This window comes from Oncorhynchus kisutch, linkage group LG19, assembly GCF_002021735.2.
Source record: "Oncorhynchus kisutch isolate 150728-3 linkage group LG19, Okis_V2, whole genome shotgun sequence".
NCBI classification, from domain to species: Eukaryota; Metazoa; Chordata; class Actinopteri; order Salmoniformes; family Salmonidae; genus Oncorhynchus; species Oncorhynchus kisutch.
Genome location: NC_034192.2, coordinates 45,920,718 through 45,940,950, shown reverse-complemented (window position 1 = coordinate 45,940,950; position 20,233 = coordinate 45,920,718). Strand labels below are relative to the sequence as shown.

At 42.7% G+C, this 20,233-nt stretch overlaps 1 protein-coding gene across 6 annotated transcripts in view; it reads left to right on the top strand.

Moving 5' to 3' along the window:
* The window catches only part of diaph2 (diaphanous-related formin 2), a 717,979-nt gene that overhangs the window by 599,922 nt on the left and 97,824 nt on the right, over positions 1-20,233 (top strand). For all 6 annotated transcript variants that reach the window (XM_031797927.1, XM_031797925.1, XM_031797929.1 and 3 more), the window contains one exon: positions 12,805-12,940. In XM_031797927.1, coding sequence (XP_031653787.1) covers positions 12,805-12,940 — 136 coding nt within the window. The remainder of the gene's footprint in view (positions 1-12,804; positions 12,941-20,233) is intronic.

The window sequence follows — 20,233 nt, the reverse complement described above, 5'->3', positions numbered from 1 at the left end:
ATTGGGTTCTTAGTCACCTCCCTGACCAAGGCCCTTCTCCCCCGATTGCTTAGTTTGACCGGGCGGCCAGCTCTAGGAAGAGTCTTGGTGGTTCCAAACATCTTCCATTTAAGAATGATTGTGTTTTTGGGGACTTTCCATGCTGCAGGTATTTTTTGGTACCCTTCCCCAGATCTGTGCCCTAGCACAATCCTTTCTCTGAGCTCTACGGCTTTTTTTAAAACTTTTTTTTCCTCTTACATGCACTGTCCACTGTGGGACCTTATATAGACAGGTGTGTACCATTCCAAATCATGTCCAATCAATTGATTTTACCACAGGTGGACACCAATCAAGTTGTAGAAACATCTCAAGGATGAACAATTGAAACAGGATGCACCTGAGCTCAATTTCGAGTCTCATACTAAAGGGTTTGGATAGTTATGTAAATAATGTATTTCTGTTTTGTTTTTTTAACCTGTTTTCACTTTATCATTATGAGGTATTGTGTGTAGATTGATGGGGAACATTTTTTATTGAATCATTTTTAGAATAAGGCTATAACGTAACAGAATGTGGAAAAAGTCAAGCGGGTCTGAATACAAAGTGTTGACAGTGCTCAGTAAGAACTTAAACATGAACTCACTCATAAAAACAGCAGCTCTTTGCTGTATTTGTTGACAGTCTCACTCTAGTCAAGGTTTTAAACGTTTTGAAACCTCACAGTATCAACTTTGCTGTAGCTTTCTTTTATGCCTGTTACGTTATTGCAGACACGTTAATCTGAGCCATCCGATTGGCCAGTGGTAGACCTATAGTGAACTTGATTTGTCCTCCAGGCCCACCAGGAAGACAGAGTTTGACCCTTCAGATACATGAAATGGTTCAAAAGGCAACAGTTTGAATCGGGTGCACCTACCTCCAACAGCCCGAGACGAATAAAAAAAGAAGTAGGAACATAATGCTTTATCGTTGGGTTTTTACAAAAATGTTTGGCGATCGACTAGGAATACCTTGGATTGCACTCGACCGGTTGGTGACCACTATTCTAGTGAAGTTCAATATCGTGTTTCTCGCTGTGGCCTGATATTTCTCCTGTGCGGCAGTCCCAGGTGAGTTGCGCGGCAGTTGCATGTAACTATTTGTTACATGCCGTATGCTTTGTAGACTTCACCGAACAGAGGTGTCTTTTCCGGTTTTGTGATGAAACAAAGGTGTGGTTGAATTCATTCTTCCACTGTGTCTTATTATTGTCTCGGCCTTAGGGTATATATCACAGTCGCGAGGCATATGAATTAACAGGATTTATAGAGCAAACAACGCAATTATCACAACACATGTATGCCTTGTTTTTTGTTTCAGAACACTAAACGGACAGAACATTCAAACATACTAATGTAATGTTTCAATGCAATGCATCTCAATAGGTCAGTAGTGCTTGTACACAATGTAGAAACCTGATATTCCACCAATGACTTTGTAATTTCAATGACAGGTTTTGTATCAACATTTCAGGTTTTCATAATAAACACATGTCATTACAGGATTGCATATTCGTTTCCATGGCACAAAATGTGCTTCAAAAGTAGCTAGAATTCATATAGGCCCAATATGGGCTGTATCTCAATCAGATTTAGTTGTGCTCCCAGTGTTACCAATGAAATGTTTTAATTTACAGCTCAGCTGTTGAGTCACCTTCATGTGATGCTGAGGTACATTAGTGCCCATTTGACTTCAGTAAGACGTAGTCCTACTGTACTTCAACTCAACATTGACTTCAGTAAGACGTAGTCCTACTGTACTTCAACTCAACATTGACTTCAGTAAGACGTAGTTCTACTGTACTTCAACTCAACAGCATCAAGTCTATTCCTTGAGAGAGAGCACATGAAGCACATGTCTAATCTCTCTATTCCTTGAGAGAGCACATGAAGCACATGTCTAGTCTCTCTATTCCTTGAGAGAGAGCACATGAAGCACATGTCTAGTCTCTCTATTCCTTGAGAGAGAGCACATGAATCACATGTCTAGTCTCTATTCCTTGAGAGAGAGCACATGAAGCACATGTCTAGTCTCTCTATTCCTTGAGAGAGAGCACATGAAGTACATGTCTAGTCTCTCTATTCCTTGAGAGAGAGCACAGAAAGCACATGTCAAGTCTCTCTATTCCTTGAGAGAGAGCACATGAAGCACGTCTAGTCTCTCTATTCCTTGAGAGAGAGCACATGAAGCACATGTCTAGTCTCTCTATTCCTTGAGAGAGAGCACAGAAAGCACATGTCTAGTCTCTCTATTCCTTGAGAGAGAGCACATGAAGTACATGTCTAGTCTCTCTATTCCTTGAGAGAGAGCACAGAAAGCACATGTCTAGTCTCTCTATTCCTTGAGAGAGAGCACATGAAGTACATGTCTAGTCTCTCTATTCCTTGACAGAGAGCACAGAAAGCACATGTCAAGTCTCTCTATTCCTTGAGAGAGAGCACATGAAGCACGTCTAGTCTCTCTATTCCTTGAGAGAGAGCACATGAAGCACATGTCTAGTCTCTCTATTCCTTGAGAGAGAGCACAGAAAGCACATGTCTAGTCTCTCTATTCCTTGAGAGAGAGCACAGAAAGCACATGTCTAGTCTCTCTATTCCTTGAGAGAGAGCACAGAAAGCACATGTCTAGTCTCTCTTTTCCTTGAGAGAGAGCACAGAAAGCACATGTCTAGTCTCTCTATTCCTTGAGAGAGAGCACAGAAAGCACACTTCTAGTCTCTCTATTCCTTGAGAGAGAGCACAGAAAGCACATGTCTAGTCTCTCTATTCCTTGAGAGAGAGCACAGAAAGCACATGTCTAGTCTCTCTATTCCTTGAGAGAGAGCACATGTAAATGCTGCACTAAAGAAATACCAACAGCAGTGGAGGAAAGCTTCACTCAATCCTTTCATACTTCTATTTCATGCCATTAAATCCTTGGCTCATGCATTTTACTATCTCAGAACTAAGAAAGTTGGTCCTGTTTTAAGACTTGACAAATATATTTGCCTGACAGACCTGGGAGCCTGATGACATAGGGGCGGGCTTATAGGACAGATTAAAGCATACATAAACTGTAGGCGCTTCCCAAATGAAACCCTATGCCTTTCATAGTGCACTGTTTTTTTTACCAGGGCACCATTTGGTATGCAACCTGTGCCTGGAATGTATAATGTATCATGGAAGCGTGTAAGTTCCACACTGATAAAAGAGACTTTGGAAGCTTCTTATCCCCTTTAAATGGACACGGAAAGAAAAGACAGTACCTCCGCCTTCGGTGCTTCAAAGAGTCATGCAGGTCTTAAGCAGGTAGAGGGGTGGGGTAAGTCTGTTGAGGTCTGGGCTTATTGAAACTCTGAAGAGCTTGGAACTGTGGAGGCTGGCTCTTCCTATTCTAAACATTATTTCTGCATAAGTGTAATAGATGTATTACCTCCCACTGTTTTCAAGATGCTAGTTAGTACTATCCGGGTTTCTCTGAATACAATGACTAAGAATTATATCGTTTTACCACCTTGATAATATAAATACACTATATATACAAAAGTATGGGGACACCCCTTCAAATGAGTAGATTCGGCTATTTCAGCCACATCCGTTACTGACAGGTGCATAACATCGAGCACACAGCCATGCAATCTCCATAGACAAACATTGGTAGTAGAATGGCCTTACTGAAAAGCTCAGTGACTTTCAACGTGGCACCGTCATAGTCAGTTTGTCAAATGTCTGTCCTGCTAGAGTTTCTCTGATCAACTGTATGTGCTGTTATTGTGAAGTGGAAACGTATAGGTGCAACAACGGCTCCGCCGGTCATAGAATGGGACCGCCGAGTGCTGAAGCGTGTAGAGCGTAAAATATTGTCTGTCCTCAGATGCAACACTGCCGAGTTCCAAACTGCCTCTGGAAGCAATGTCAGCACAAAAATGGTTCATCTGGAGTTTTATGAAATGGGTTTCCATGGCCGAGAAGTCGCACACTAGCCTCAGATAACCATGCACAATGCCAAGCGTTGGCTGAAGTGGTGTAAAGCTCGCCGCCATTGGACTCTGGAGCAGTGGAAACATGTTCTCTGGAGTGATGAACCACGCCTTACCATCTGGCAGTCTGACGGACGAATCTGGATTTGGAGGATACCAGGTGAAGGCTATCTGCCCGAATGCATAGTGCCAAGTTTGGTGGAGGAATAATGGTCTGGGCTGTTTTTCATGGTTTGGGCTAGGCCCCTTAGATACAGTTTGAAGCCCCTTTCCTGTTTCAATATGACAATGCCCCTGTGCACATAACCAGGTCCATACAGAAAATGGTTTGTCAAGATTGGTGAGGAAGAACTTGACTGGCCTGCACAGAGCCCTGACCTCAACCCCATCCAAAAACGTTTAGATGAATTGGAACTCTGACTGTGAGCCAGTCTTAATCGCCCAACATCAGTGCCCGACCTCACTAATGCTCTTATGGATGAATGGAAGCAAGTCCCCTCAGCAATGTTCCAATGTCTAATGGAAAAACTTCCCAGAAGAGTGGAGGCTGTTATAGCAGCAGACGAGGGACCAACTCCATATTAATGCCCATGATTTTGGATTGAGATGTTCAAAGAGCATGTGTCCACATGCTTTTGGCCATGTAGTGTATATATGTTTTCTTCGGAAATTAACAATAATTTAATGTAATTTTGTGTTCTCAGAAATGGTTGTTCCAGGAAAGGTATTCAAAGTCATGTACAGTAGGACCAAATTGAGACAAATTACTGAAATGACCCAATTATAAACTATGTGCAGTATGACTACATTTCCTGGAACAATCTTTTTTTGAGAACACTCAAAAATCATGTATTGTTCATTTCCGAAGAACACAGAAACTGCTTGCTTTGGATATATTTAGATGATCAAGGGAGTAAAACTAAACCATGATCAGTTGACACCAGTATATAAACACAAAACCTCAAGGAAAATATCCAGGAAAGTAGTACAGAGTAAATGATACAACAGTAACACCTTTCCAGTTTATTCAAAAACACAGATATGACATTTATTGGAATTAATGTGAGGTGAGTCTAAAATAAAATGTCTGAAAACACAATCATCATAAAAATTCTAATCCCAGAATGCTCAAGAGGGATATTTGTGGACCAAGACAAACTCAAACGGTGAAGAACAAAGCAGAGACACTACCTCCCGGGAAGAAGTCTCTTAAACATGTATTTAACTATTCTCTCCCTCCATCTCTCCCTCTCCTCCCGGTGCCCCCAAAAATGTAATGTGTCAGGATGATGACACGATGTCCAGAAGACACGCTCAAAGTCTTCCAAACCTATTAGTGTGAATGGCAAGGTCTTCTTGTCTGAGTTTCTTCTCTCTCTGTTCTCTCTTTTCTCTCTCTCCCCACCCCTCCCTCCCTCCTTCCCATATGTATAACTAACTTTCATTCTCGTGATCAAAGAGTACCAGCGTTCGACACGGCGCTCCCCCAAGGATGTGCTGTTGCGCAGCCTCTAAAAGGAGACGTCCGCTAATAAATTAATTATTCTCTCAAGCAAATAGCTCTTTATGAATAAGTTATTACTGATTTAGACTTCAATGCCAAGGAGTAGGAGAGGTCTGGGGAAGTGGGGGGTTGAGTTGAGAGTTGGGATAGAGAGTGGGGTGTTGTTAGTGTATAAAATAAGCAGTCCTTCGATGACCAGCGACTGCGATATTCCTGTTATTCCCTCTGGTTTTCCTTTCTTGCCGGGAGACCCATTTAACAGATGCTTCAATGCTTCTAACTTTCAGGAATGTTTGGTGATCGATGCATTCATTCTGGTTGTTGTTTGTTTTTCTACCTGTAAAACTGAAAGAATGTAGACGTTTCCTCTGCAGCTATAGATGCTCGCTAACAACCTTTCCCCTTTGCGCCATGCTAAGCTTGGCTAACCAGTAGCAGCCTAGCGGGATTGTGAATCTGTCCTGAGGAGGGTATTTATTATTTGGCTACGCTAACGGTACGTTCCTTGCATTACCCATCACTTACCTTACAGCCACTGAGGGTATATATCATTCTGCATCAGCCATAGTGATACTGTAAATGGATATTGTGACTGGTCGGCAGTTGGGGTCATTAAGGAAATTCACATTCACAACAGATACCTCATTTAACTTTCCAATTGATTTTCCGCTGACACCCATTCAACATGCACAGCAAATGTTCATGGTATGGGCTTCCGAGTCATTGAGGCTAAACATTCATTCGGCGGTATCACAGAGCGTTGTTTGGCCTTTGTAATACATTCATTACACACAGGGTCATCCCAGATAATAAAGACCTTGATTGGAATGCTACTTTCCTCTAAATTGCTTTGACTAAAAAGCCTCTGCTTAATTCAACACCGACCGACATGAGGCATTTGAGTTAACGCAATGACTGACAGCCCTCATAGAGCCAACTACAACAGATAAGAGAATTCATTAGCCACGTTTTTTTTCTACTCTTGACGAGGCCAATGAAAATCACTTTATTTGGGCGCAGGAAGTCCATATATGTGCAGCTGCCATATTTGGAGATGGGGTGAAATGCAGTCAACCAGCTCTGTGTGTGTAATCCTGACTCGGAGCAGAGAGGAGGATCTCTGTATTAACAAGTTAGCAAAGCCTGGGCAGGTGGATGTTGAGCTAACAGTCTTAGTCGTTAATTGACTGAATAAGACCAATAAAGCCAGACTAATGGGTGTGGGGTTACAAGAAGGAGCATCCTCACATAATCTTAGTGATCAAATTATGATGGCCAGAGTGTGTGTGTGCGTGTCGTTGTGTGTGTGTGCGTATGCATACAAGCATGTGTGTATGTTTGTGTGTGTCCGTCTTTTCAGGGCCATTGGCTCGATCTCAAAAGCATGCGAATGCCCTGACACTGACAGTATGAAGAGTCATTGTGATGATAATGGTACTGGTAATATGATGCCTCTCCTCCCACTACACTTTCCCTGTTACTGCTGCTTCCTCCTCGACAGCTGCTACAGTAATCTTCTAACACACACACACACTTGGTTTATCCAATATATATTTGCATAGACACTGGCTCTCAGTGATCAAGTCACTGATATTCACACGGCAGGCATTATTCAACCTAAACTGGTCACAGGACTTCAATTTATTCAGGATAACCCTTCAATAAAGAAAAAATATAGTATTGTGTCTTAAAGACTACCCCGTTAGTGTATTTGTACCTCATAAGTTCCTGACACAATTTCATTAGAAGCTGGCACGTACAGCAACAGATGGCTGATAAACACTCAGGCAGCCCAAGGTTCTGTTGTGCTACAGTGATCATGTTTGTCAAATCTACAACATCTATTTGTGTGTGTGTGTGTGTGTGTGTGTGTGTGTGTGTGTGTGTGTGTGTGTGTGTGTGTGTGTGTGTGTGTGTGTGTGTGTGTGTGTGTGCGTGTGCGTGTGCGTGTGCGTGTGCGTGTGCGTGTGCGTGCGTGCGTGCGTGCGTGCGTGCGTGCGTGCGTGCGTGCGTGCGTGCGTGCGTGCGTGCGTGCGTGCGTGCGTGCGTGCGTGCGTTGCAACAGAAAAGGAGCAATTAAAACAGCTCTGTTCCAATATCCACACTAGCATATACCACTTGGTATGAAGCAATGTATTGGACATGCATTCTATTTACGGACAAGCAAACCGTCTCTGGACTGGGCAAACGCATGTATAGGAGCAGAAGCTGATAGGGGGGAGCAGTAAACATGTCATGAATTATTGGATTGGATTGAATTGAAGAAGAACCTGAAAGGAAAATGTCTTCTGGCCCATGCTCAGTGCAGGGGATGTTCAGAAAATGGCTCTGAAATTCTCCAGCCAGGTGTGGAGGTCAAAGCGCTCAGAAGTCTACATCTCCACAACACAGGGCAGAGAACAGAGAGAAGGCCTCAGTATCACTGCAAAAAAATGTACACACACACACACACACACGCAATCCCTCTTGTGCCGGTAGCAGCAGTGCCTATTACCATTTAGGACCATTGAGAGTGACAAAGTGTCGATGCACAAAGTCAGCCATTTTGAGGATTGATGAGACCATTCTGGTAACTACGGCTGTAGTAATACAGTAGTCACCCCCTAAAAAGGGACTTAGTGGCTATCTACATGAAGCAACTTCTTTATTTGCATTTTCTACAGCCAAGACGATATCACTTAATGCTTTGTGCCTCATTATCATTATGAGCTAGTTTGCTAATTATCTTTTGGATAGTGAGAATTAAGAATACACAGCAGGTTTATGTTTCAGGTTTATACCACTCAGACCACTCCCAGGCAGTCCAGCAAATTGTTTTGCTTAAGAAATTGCTCTCTGTTAAGAAGTTTTTTTTGTTTCTTTTTGACCATTTTAATTGAAAACAATCACAGTAAGGTACTTAATTGATACCTAGAAAGGATTTGATATGGAGATAAAAATGGCTGTGATGTTCCAATTAACAGAGTTTTAAGTTAGATTTTAATCCTCTAACTCTCTCTAAACACAATTACCCTGTCTCTCGCGATCTCTCTCTCTCTCTCCCTCTCTACCTTGCCCTCTCTCTCTCTCTCTCCTCCTCTCTCTCTCAATTAAATTCAATTCAATTTTCAATTCAATTTAAGGTCTTTATTGGCATGGGAAACGTATGTTAACATTGCCAAAGCAAGTGGAGTAGATAATATACAAAAGTGAAATAAACAATAAAAATGAACAGTAAACATTACACTCATGTACAAATGGTTAAAGTACGAAAGGGAAAATAAATAAGCATAAATATGGGTTGTATTTACAATGGTGATTGTTTTTCACTGGTTGACATTTTCTTGTGGCAACAGGTCACAAATCTTGCTGCTGTGATGGCACACAGTGGTATTCTTTGTGGGTCTGTGTAATCTGAGGGAAATATGTGTCTAATATGGTCATACATTGGGCAGGAGGTTAGTAAGTGCAGCTCAGTTTCCACCTTATTTTGTGGGCAGGGTGCACATAGCCTGTCTTCTCTTGAGAGCCAGGTCTGCCTACGGCGGCCTTTCTTAATAGCAAGGCTATGCTCACTGAGTTTGTACATAGTCAAAGCTTTCCTTAAGTTTGGGTCAGTCACAGTGGTCAGGTATTCTGCCACTATGTACTCTCTGTTTACGGCCAAATAACATTCTAGTTTGCTCTGTTTTTTTTGTTGTTAATTCTTTCCAACATGTCAAGTATTTATCTTTTTGTTTTCTCATGATTTGGTTGGGTCTAATTGTGTTGCTGTCCTGGGGCTCTGTGGGGTGTGTTTGTGTTTGTGAACAGAGCCCCAGGACCAGCTTGCTTAGGGGACTCTTCTCCAGGTTCATCTCTCTGTAGGTGATGGATTTGTTATGGAAGGTTTGGGAATCGCTTCCTTTTAGGTGATTGTAGAATTGAACGGCTCTTTTCTGGATTTTGATAATTAGCCGGTATCGGCCTAATTCTGCTCTGCATGCATTATTTGGTGTTCTACGTTATACACAGGGGATATTTTTGCAGAATTCTGCATGCAGAGTCTTAATTTGGTGTTTGTCCCATTTTGTGAATTGTTGGTTGTTGAGCAGACCCCAGTCCTCACAACCATAAAGGGCAAGTGATTCTATAACTGATTCAAGTATTTTTAGCCATATCCTAATTGGTATGTCAAATTTTATGTTCCTTTTGATTGCATAGAATGCCCTTCTTGCCTTGTCTCTCAGATCGTTCACAGCTTTGTGGAAGTTACCTGTGGCGCTGATGTTTAGGCCAAGGTATGTGTAGTTTTTTTGTGTGCTCTATGGCAAGGGTGTCTTTGTATTTGTGGTCCTGGCGACTGGACCTTTTTTGGAACACCATTATTTTGGTCTTACTGAGATTTACAGTCAGGGCCCAGGTCTGGCAGAATCTGTGCAGAAGATCTAGGTGCTGCTGTAGGCCCTTCTTGGTTGGTGACAGAAGCACCATATCATCAGCAAACAGACATTTGACTTCAGATTCTAGTAGGGTGAGTCCGGGTGCTGCAGACTTTTCTAGTGCCCTCCCCAATTCGTTGATATATAGGTTGAAGAGGGTGGGGCTTAAGCTGCATCTCTGTCTCACCCCACGGCTCTGTGGGAAGAAATGTGTGTGTTTTTTGCCAATTTTAACTGCGTACTTGTTGTTTGTGTACACCGTATGTCTTTCCCCCAGCACCACTTTCCATCAATTTGTATAGCAGACCCTCATGCCAAATTGAGTTGAAGGCCTTTTTGAAATCAACAAAGCATGAGAAGACTTTGCCTTTGTTTTAGTTTGTTTGTCAATTAGGGTGTGCAGGGTGAAAACATGGTCTGTCGTATGATAATTTGGTAAAAAGTCAATTTGACATTTTCTCTGTACATTGTTTTCACTGAGGAAATGTACGGGTCTGCTGTTAATGATAATGCAGAGGATTTTCCCAAGGTTGCTGTTGACGCCTAGCCCACGGTAGTTATTGGTGTCAAATTTGTCCCAACTTTTGTGGATTGGGATGATCAGTCCTTGGTTCAAATATTGGGGAAGATGTTAGAGTTTTAGTATAGCCAATTGGAATTTGGTGTCTGTATATTTGATAATTTCTTAGAGGATACCATTAACACCACATGCCTTGTTGTGTGGAGGGTTTTATTTTGTCCTGTTGTTCATTCAAGGTGATTAGAGAATCCAGTGTGTTCTGGTAGTCTTTAATAGTTGATTCTAAGATTTGTATTTGATTATGTATATGTTTTTGCTGTTTGTTCTTTGTTATAGAGTCAAACTGATTGGAAAAGTGGTTTACCCATACATCTCCATTTTGGATAGATAATTCTTTGTGTTGTTGTTTTAGTGTATTACAATTTTTCCATACGTGGTTTAGCGTCCATGGATTCTTCAATTACACTGAGCTGATTTCTGACGTGCTGTTCCTGTATTTCTGTATTGTTTTAGTGATTCACCATAGTGGGGGCGTAGACTCAGGTTTTCCCGGGTCTCTATGTTTTTAGTTGGACAGGTTTCTCAATTTCTTTCTTAGATTTTTTCATTCTTCATCAAACCATTTGTCGTTGTTAATTTTCTTTGGTTTTCTATTTGATAGGGAAGCTGAGAGGTCAAATATACTGTTAAAATTTTCTACTGCCAAGTTTACACCTTCACTATTACAGTGGAACGTTTTGTCCAGGAAGGTGTCTCTCTCTCTGTCACTCTCCCTCCCTTGTGAGTTTTTCTCCTCCTTCTCTTTCTCCACCCCCCACCCGCTCTTTCTCTCACTTTCTCTCTCACTTTCTCTCTCTCTCTCTCTCTCTCTCTCTCTCTCTCTCTCTCTCTCTTTCTCTCTCTCACTTTCTCTCTCTCTCTCTCCATTATTCCTTCTCTGTTTCTCTTTATCTTTGCCTTTGTGACTTTTTTCCTCCTTCTCTTTCTCCACCCCCCACCCGCTCTCTCTCACTTTCTCTCACTTTCTCTCTCTCTCTCTCGCTCTCTCTTTCTCTCTCTCTCTCTCTCTCTCTCTCTCTCTCTCTCTCTCACTTTCTCTCTCTCTCTCTCTCCATTATTCCTTCTCTGTCTCTCTTTATCTTTGCCTTTGTGACTTTTTCTCCTCCTTCTCTTTCTCCACCCCCTGCTCCTTTCCCTCTCTCTCCACCCCCCCCTCTCTCTCTCTCTCTCCGTCTCTCTCTCTTTGTCTCTCTCACGTTCTCTCTCCGTCTCTCTATCTCTGTCTCTCTCCCTCTCCATTATTCCTTCTCAATATGTCTCCCTTTATCTTTGCCTGTGTGACTTTTTCTCCTCGTTGTCTTTCTCCACCCCCCCGCCCTCTCTCTCTCTCCGTATCTCTCTCTCTCTCTCTCTCTCTCTCTCTCTCTCTCTCTCTCTCTCCGTCTCTCTCCGTCTCTATCTCTTTCTCACTCTTTCTCTTCCTCTCCATTATTCCTTCTCTATATGTCTCTCTTTATCTTTGCCTGTGTGTGACTTTTTCTCCCCCTTCTTTCTCCACCCCCCGCCCCCTCACTCTCTGTCTCTTCATCATTGTCATCTCACAAGGAGACAGTAACAGTGGGGGCTCTTGTCCTTGGACTTGGAAGCCAATGCCCCACTTTTGACAGGCATGAATAGCTACTTGTTCCTTCCACACAATCCCCGTAATACCTGAGTCTTAGCCGGGGAGGCGATGTTTGTCTGTCAACGCTCATTATATCAGACCACAGAGGAGGACAAGGGACGCAAGAAGGCACTCACACACACTTGCAAGCAGACATGCACAAACACACACTTGCAAATCCACAAATGTCTGAACAGTCACATACATGCATGCACAATTACACATGCACCCAGTCACGCACACTCACACACATTCCAGGAAGAGGTATGTCATGCCTGCGCCACATGCCTGGGGTGAGAGAACCTTTGTGGGCTCCAAAGCTTGTGTGGTAGTGTCTTCTTCCTCCCTTTCTCTCCCCTGGTGTCAGAACAGCCTTGTGCAACAGGAGATACCTCCCACTGTTTTCTGTTTCCTCCTCACTCTCCTTCCCTTCCTTGACACCTTGGTGACATTTTTGCCAGTGAAGAGGGCAGAGTGATATCTCTCTCCTCTTCTCTCTCTCTCTCTCGCATTGGGAGACTGGTTCACTGCAGTGCCACACACACCATCTTTGGTGGGGAACAGACTCACGATACACTCCACACTGTGTACATGCAATATGCACTCTTAGGTCATCGACATTAGTCAGGCATAAAAACAAGACAATGGAGAAGCAATAAGAGTCTCAAGACAAGACACTGTATGTAGTTACCTTCTATAGTAGAACATGTGTCCTCATGCCTGTGTGTCCCTCTACAGGAAGCAGTGAAGGACAACCACAAGAAGAGGGAGATGGAGGAGAAGATCAAGAGAGCCCGACTGGCCAAGGAGAAAGCGGAGCGCGAGAAGCAGGAGCGCCAGCAGAAGAAGAAGCAGCTGATTGACATGAACAAAGGTACGCCACTTCTTCTGTCACTTTTAGAGAGAGACGGAGAGAGATTGAGAGTGTGTTAGAGAGAGACTGTGTGGGGGGAGGGGGCTGTGTGTTTGTGTGTCTGGGTGTGTGTGTGTTTGAGAGGGAGTATATGTGTGTGTGCACAAGTCCAATCAAATCTAATTTATTTATATAGCCCTTCGTACATCAGCTGATATCTCAAAGTGCTGTACAGAAACCCAGCCTAAAACCCCAAACAGCAAGCAATGCAGGTGTAGAAGCACGGTGGCTAGGAAAAACTCCCTAGAAAGGCCAAAACCTAGGAAGTGCCGGGTGGAGATTATAACAGAACATGGCCAGAACATGGCCAAGATGTTCAAATGTTCATAAATGACCAGCATGGTCCAATAATAATAAGGCAGAACAGTTGAAACTGGAGCAGCAGCACGGCCAGGTGGACTGGGGACAGCAAGGAGTCATCATGTCAGGTAGTCCTGAGGCATGGTCCTAGAGAGAAAGAAAGAGAGAAAGAGAGAATTAGAGAGAGCACACTTAAATTCACACAGGACACCGAATAGGACAGGAGAAGTACTCCAGATATAACAAACTGACCGTAGCCCCCCGACACATAAACTACTGCAGCATAAATACTGGAGGCTGAGACAGGAGGGGTCAGGAGACACTGTGGCCCCTTCCGAGGACACCCCCGGACAGGGCCAAACAGGAAGGATATAACCCCACCCACTTTGCCAAAGCACAGCCCCCACACCACTAGAGGGATATCTTCAACCACCAACTTACCATCCTGAGACAAGGCTGATTATAGCCCACAAAGATCTCCGCCACGGCACAACCCAAGGGGGGGGGCGCCAACCCAGACAGGATGATCACATCAGTGACTCAACCCACTCAGGTGACGCACCCCTCCCAGGGACGGTGTGAGAGAGCCCCAGTAAGCCAGTGACTGAGCCCCTGTAATAGGGTTTGAGGCAGAGAATCCCAGTGGAAAGAGGGGAACCGGCTAGGCAGAGACAGCGAGGGCGGTTCGTTGCTCCAGAGCCTTTCCATTCAACTTCCCACTCCTGGGCCAGACTACACTCAATCATATGACCCACTGAAGAGATGAGTCTTCAGTAAAGACTTAAAGGTTGAGAGTTTGCGTCTCTGACATGGGAAGGCAGACCGTTCCATAAAAATGGAGCTCTATAGGAGAAAGCCCTGCCTCCAGCTGTTTGCTTAGAAATTCTAGGGACAATTAGGAGGCCTGCGTCTTGTGACCGTAGCGTACCTGTAGGTATGTACGGCAGGACCAAATCAGAGAGATAGGTAGGAGCAAGCCCATGTAATGCTTTGTAGGTTAGCAGTAAAACCTTGAAATCAGCCCTTGCTTTGACAGGAAGCCAGTGTTTTATTTGAGACGACTGTACAACCATTAAGATTAATTGTCAGATTCAACAGAAGATCTCTTTGTTTCTTGGGACCTAGAACAAGCATCTCTGTTTTGTCCGAGTTTAAAAGTAGAAAGTTTGCAGCCATCCACTTCCTTATGTCTGAAACACAAGTGTGTGTGTGTGTGTGTTGAGGGGTGTGGAGCGTGTGCGAGGGTTGAAGCACTGAACTGTACCTCACATTGAGTCTAACTGCAGGGGGTGGGAGATGCATCTTTTTCACTGAGGAGAAATCACATGCTTCGCATGTGTTTTATCCTGTCTCTCTCCTATCTCTAATAGCGAACAACAGTGTGGTATAGAATCCATATTCATATGTTTTGTTCAATATTCATATATGTATTATTGATATCGTTGTTATGATAATTGCTAATAATAGTAGTCATAGTAGTAGGCTAATGTACTAGTACTACAGTATTAGTCATTGTAGTACAGAAAATTATATTATCAGATAGCTACGTAAAAATGTTTTGTATATTTTAACCAAGGTATAAGTAGTACTATTAGTAGTTATAGTCATCACCCTAGTAGTAGCAGTAGAAATAGTCACAGTTACATCAAAGCCTGGCAGTTCCTGCGTGAATTCCTATTATGTCATTGTGTTCGTCACTGTGGTGGCTGTTTGGTGACGAGCAGAGAGCTGGCCGCCTGCCGCCAGTGTCGTGGTGATGTAGGGATCTCAGGTCCACTGGCTTTGTAGAGCAGACAGTTGATAGGACTGGCACATCACACAGAATCACACATACATTCATGAGGAGGACCTTTTTTTCACCACACTAGTCACATGCTATTAAAACATTCAACAACCCTGGATGGCTAACATGGACTTACACATTTTATTCAGACTTTTTCAAACATAGAAATGGAAATGGGAATGAGAGGATAATCATTTTGAAATGTTCACAACCGTAAAACTTCAAGTGAGACATTTATTATAGTTACAGGAAGTTTAAGAGAGATTTGTTGGAAGTTATTTCCCCCAACTTCCTGGTTTCGATTTGGACTTGGATTATTTTCTCTCTCCGACTCTGTCCCAGCCGGGTTGTTTATAGCTTATCGTTTTGACCGACTGCCTTTTTATCTTTCTCATAAACAGTGTAATGGTGGTGAAAACGCTATTGATTATTTCAGACGGCACAGTTATTCAGACATGGCAAATAGCAATAGAGATCTCTGTGCCCTATTACTGAAATGACATTGAGACAGGCAGAATGTTGTGCCTAGAGGCCTTGGGGGGCTGGGAACCAGTCAGCGTGGTCTTTTTTGTTATTTTCTGACAAACACACTGGGATTTTTTACAATCCACCAGCTTCAAATGTCACAGCTAGCCAAGGACCTTTCTGTAGCTCTGCTGTGTTCAGCAATGTGACAAGCCGCTCCAAGTCACTCTCCATCACACACTGCTGCTCTAACTCTCTGCCAGATAATTGATGCATGCAACTTTTTCAAGCAGAGAACTCTTTGAAAGCTTCATTTTTAATAATCCAGAATGGCTGTCTTCTGAAGATGTCTGGGAAGCCTATCCCTCTCTCTTTTCTCTCTCTCTCTCTCTCTCTCTCTCTCTCTCTCTCTACTGTCTCTCTCTCTCTCTCTCTCTCTCTCTCTCTCTCTCTCTCTCTCTCCCTCTCTCTTTTCTCTCTCTCTCTCTCTCTCTCTCTCTCTCTCTCTCTCTCTCTCCCTCTCTCTCTCTCTCTCTCTCTCTCTCTCTCTCTCTCTCTCTCTCTCTCTCTCTACTGTCTCTCTACTCTCTCTCTCGCTCTCTCTCTCTACTCTCTCTCTCGCTCTCTCTCTCTACTCTCTCTCTTGTTCTCTCTGCCTCTGTCTGTTTCTCTCTTTCACTCTTCCTCCCAACTCTGTCCCTCCCCCTCTCTTTATGTGTCTAAGCAGATGGAGGAAAGTAGGTGTGATATTAAATATTTCTGCCGGAGCAGATTTGGATCTCTGTTTCAGTCGGAAGACACCATAATATGTTGGGGGATGAATAAAACATGACAAGGACATGGACTGGTAGCCTGGAGCCTAAGAGATAGCATGGATACTCTGCCATCCCCGTCACCCGACTCCTGGTCTCTCCCGACTTTGTGTCTGATCATCCAGAAGTAGGAATTCTGAGCCTTTCAAGTTTCAAGGACGATGATACCTACAAGCTTTATATCATTGGCAGTTGGTGGTTCTGAAATCAATAAGCCAATACGATTTAATCAAAGTCCACTCGTCCCCCTTAGAAATGTTCTCTCGTCATATTTTGTACCCTGACTAGGTAATTTTTGAGAAATACAAGAAGGGGAATGACAGTTGGATGATTTTTTACCCTGTGTAAATGGGACTATGAACAGCAAACTTGATGAGGGGTTAAAGGGCAGGGTTTCTCTGTCTTTTGACTCTTGTGAGTAGATTCTGCTTCTACTCAGTTTCTCTCTCTACCTCTCTGTTCAGAACACAGATGTCGGTCTATCCAGTATTTTTCCATTGTATTCTTCATAATTGTTTCTACCCTGCTGGCTAGTATCATCCTCCCTCTCCTACAGATGACAGCCTTGGGTGTGAGAGGCTCCTCGGCTAGCCTTGCTATCCACACTCATCACCAGCAGGCCTCATTGACGGCACTGTTGAAAAATTCTATGTGTACTTCAACAGTTTGCTGGAGTTAGTGAGTTGGATGCCTTACATCCATATTTTATGGCCCGGCATCAAACATGTTTTAATAAAAAGTTGGGGAAGATAAGGCAGTGTATGGTTTCTGAGGCAGATAATATTTTATTCTTCAAAACCATTTACCAATCATATCCAACCATTTTCAGCATTAATGTTGCATGGGTGGGCCGGTTATAGAGCTAGAATAGATCTCTACTTTTGATATAACACATTTTCTTGGACATGTATTTAATTCCAAATAATACTTTGTGATAATACATTTACACTTTCAACACCTTTATTGCAGGCAAATATCTTCTCACAGCCAGCTGGCACGAACATATGGCCATTATTTTCCTGGAATGACATACATGTAAATGAAGCTTTTCAATGTATATTTTCTATGGATTTATGCATTCATTCATTCTAAAATTTGATGGATCATACCATGGTGTTTAATGTAATTTCAAGGGGCTATTTTGGGAAAGACATAGATTTAAGTCATTTTTCAAATTAAGAACTAATCCTCTTCACATGCAAATGATTAACAATGAAATGCATATTTAATGACAATTTAATAAATTTAGCTTTAAGAGTATGGTGGTGGTGGTAGGGTGGGGGGAGAGGCTGATCGACAAATGCTTTTAGGAAATGGCACACGAGTGAAACTTGAGAATATGCCCTTTTGTGAGTTCAGTCAGCGAGTACTTCCTGGAACGCCCGTGATTGATGCGCGAGACAAGAGTCGGGCTAAATCTCTTTTCGTTGTGAACTATTAGAAATACTAATATGGGAAATTGCTTATGAAATCATTACGTGCTTCTCTCCATTTGTTTTAATTTGCCCTAAGTGGATTCCCATATTCTCTTGGACTAACCAGATGTTCACCATTCAACCCAAATTGCTTTACCCCGGCTGCAAGTGAACGGGTGAGCCAACGCTGCTGTAAAATAGAGCCTAGATCTGCCGTAATCCTTCTGTCTCTAATAGGAAAAGATGTTTCATCCCAGCAGGGTATTTATTAGGCCGGCAGATATGAAACAATGTCACAGAGAGTGTTCAGACACAGCCTGTAGAGCGAGAAAGAGAGAGAGAGAGGGGCGTAGGAAGAGAGAAGGGTGGAGGGAGAGAGGAAGGGAGGGAGAGGGAAGAGAGGGAGGAAAGTAGGGGGGAGGGAGGGGGAGAAAGAAAGCGAGAGAGAGAAAGAAAGAGAGGGGGGGCCACAGAAATGACTGGACTGGACATTCTAATGGGGAAAACACACAGGTCTGTTGAAGTTAAAACACACTTTATTTAGAAGTTGAATATCATTGATGTTTTAACCATCAGAAGGAGTAGGGGAGTGGAAAAGTGGGCTCCTGTGCCCGGCTAGCATCAGACAGGGTCAGTATCCTGGTCTCAGCCAGTGTTCGTGCCCACACGTGGATGTGTCCCCCCAGTCAAATCCACTTAGGTCTGAATGGGGCCTGGAAGCACATATTACTCTGGTTTGAGCACAATGTGACATGGCATAGGGGACACATTGGAACAATTCAACAAGTTAAAAAGTCATTTGAACATGTTTCGTAAAATAACAAAGCAGATATCTGCTAGTAAATACAAAGCCTAGTCAGATTAATTTACATTTCACATAAATCACAACACACTTTATTTAAAAAGGATTAGCGCTTGATGGTTTTTGCGACTGCACTTGAAGGAACTTTCAAAGTTCTTGAAATGTTCAGCATTGACTGACCTTCATGTCTTAAATTAATGATGGACTGTCGTTTGTCTTTGCTTATTTGAGCTGTTCTTGCCATAATATGGACTTAGCCCTGTTTGGTAAAATACCATCTTCTGCATACCACCCCTACCTTCCATATGTGTTATTTCATAGTGTTGATATCTTCAGTATTATTCTGCAATGTAGAAAATAGTAAAAATAAAGAAAAACCCTGGAATGACTAGGTGTGTCCAAACTTTTGACTGGTACTGTCAGTATTCACACCCCTGAGTCAATGCATGTTAGAATCACCTTGGGCAGTGATTACTACAACTGTGAATCGTTCTGGGTAAGCCTCTGAGAGCTTTGCATGCCTGAATTGTGCAATATTAATTCTTCAAGCTCTGTCAAGTTGGTTGTTGATCATTGCTAGACAGCCATTTTCAAGTATTGCCATAGATTTTCAAGACACTTTAAGTTCAAACTGTAACTAGGCCAGGATCATTCAATGTCGTCTTGGTAAGCAACTCTAGTGTATATTTGAAAATATGAAGAGTGGTACTCAGTGATATGTTGTTTTGGATTTGCCCCTTGAAATAGTATTTTGTATTCAGGACATAAAGTACATTTCTTTGTCATTTTTTTTGCAGTTTTACTTTAGTGCCTTATTGCAAACAGGATGGATGTTTTGGAATATTTCCTTCTTTTCATTCTGTCATTTAGGTGAGTATTGTGGTGTAACTACAATGTTGTTGATCCATCCTCAGTTTTCTCCTATCACAGCTATTAAACTCGGTAACTGTCTTAAAGTCACCATTGGCCTCATGGGGAAATCCCTGAGCGGTTTCGTTTCTCTCGCAACTGAGTTAGGAAGGACGGATGTATCTTTGTAGTGACTCGGTGTATTGATACACCATCCAAAGTGTAATTAATAACTTCACCATGCTCAAAAGGATATTCAATGTCTGTTTTAAAAAAAGATGTATATTTATTATCTACCGATAGGTGCCCTTCTTTGAGAGGTATTTGTGGTTGAATACTTAATGACTCAAGACATTTCAGGTTTTCATTTGTTAGTCATTTGTAAAATAATAATAATAATCTAAAAACATAATTCCACTTTGACATTATGGGGTATTGTGTGTTGGCTAGTGAAACAAAAAAAGAAAACAAAAGAAAAACCGAAAACTTGAGCGTGCATAACTATTCACCCCCCCCCCTCCAGTTCCTTGAAGTTGGAATGGATTCCGCTGGTGTACAGGAATCTTTCAATCTTTAAGTCATACCACAGATTCTCAATTGTATTGAGGTCTGGGCTTTGACTAGGCCATTCCAAAACATTTAAATGTTTCCCCTTAAACCACTTGAGTGTTGCTTTAGCAGTATGCTTAGGGTCATTGTCCTACTGGAAGGTGAACCTCCATCCCAGTCCCAAATCTCTTGAAGACTGAAACAGGTTTCCCTCAAGAATTTCCCTGTATTTTGCGCCAGCCATCATTCCTTCAATTCTGACCAATTTCCCAGTCCCTG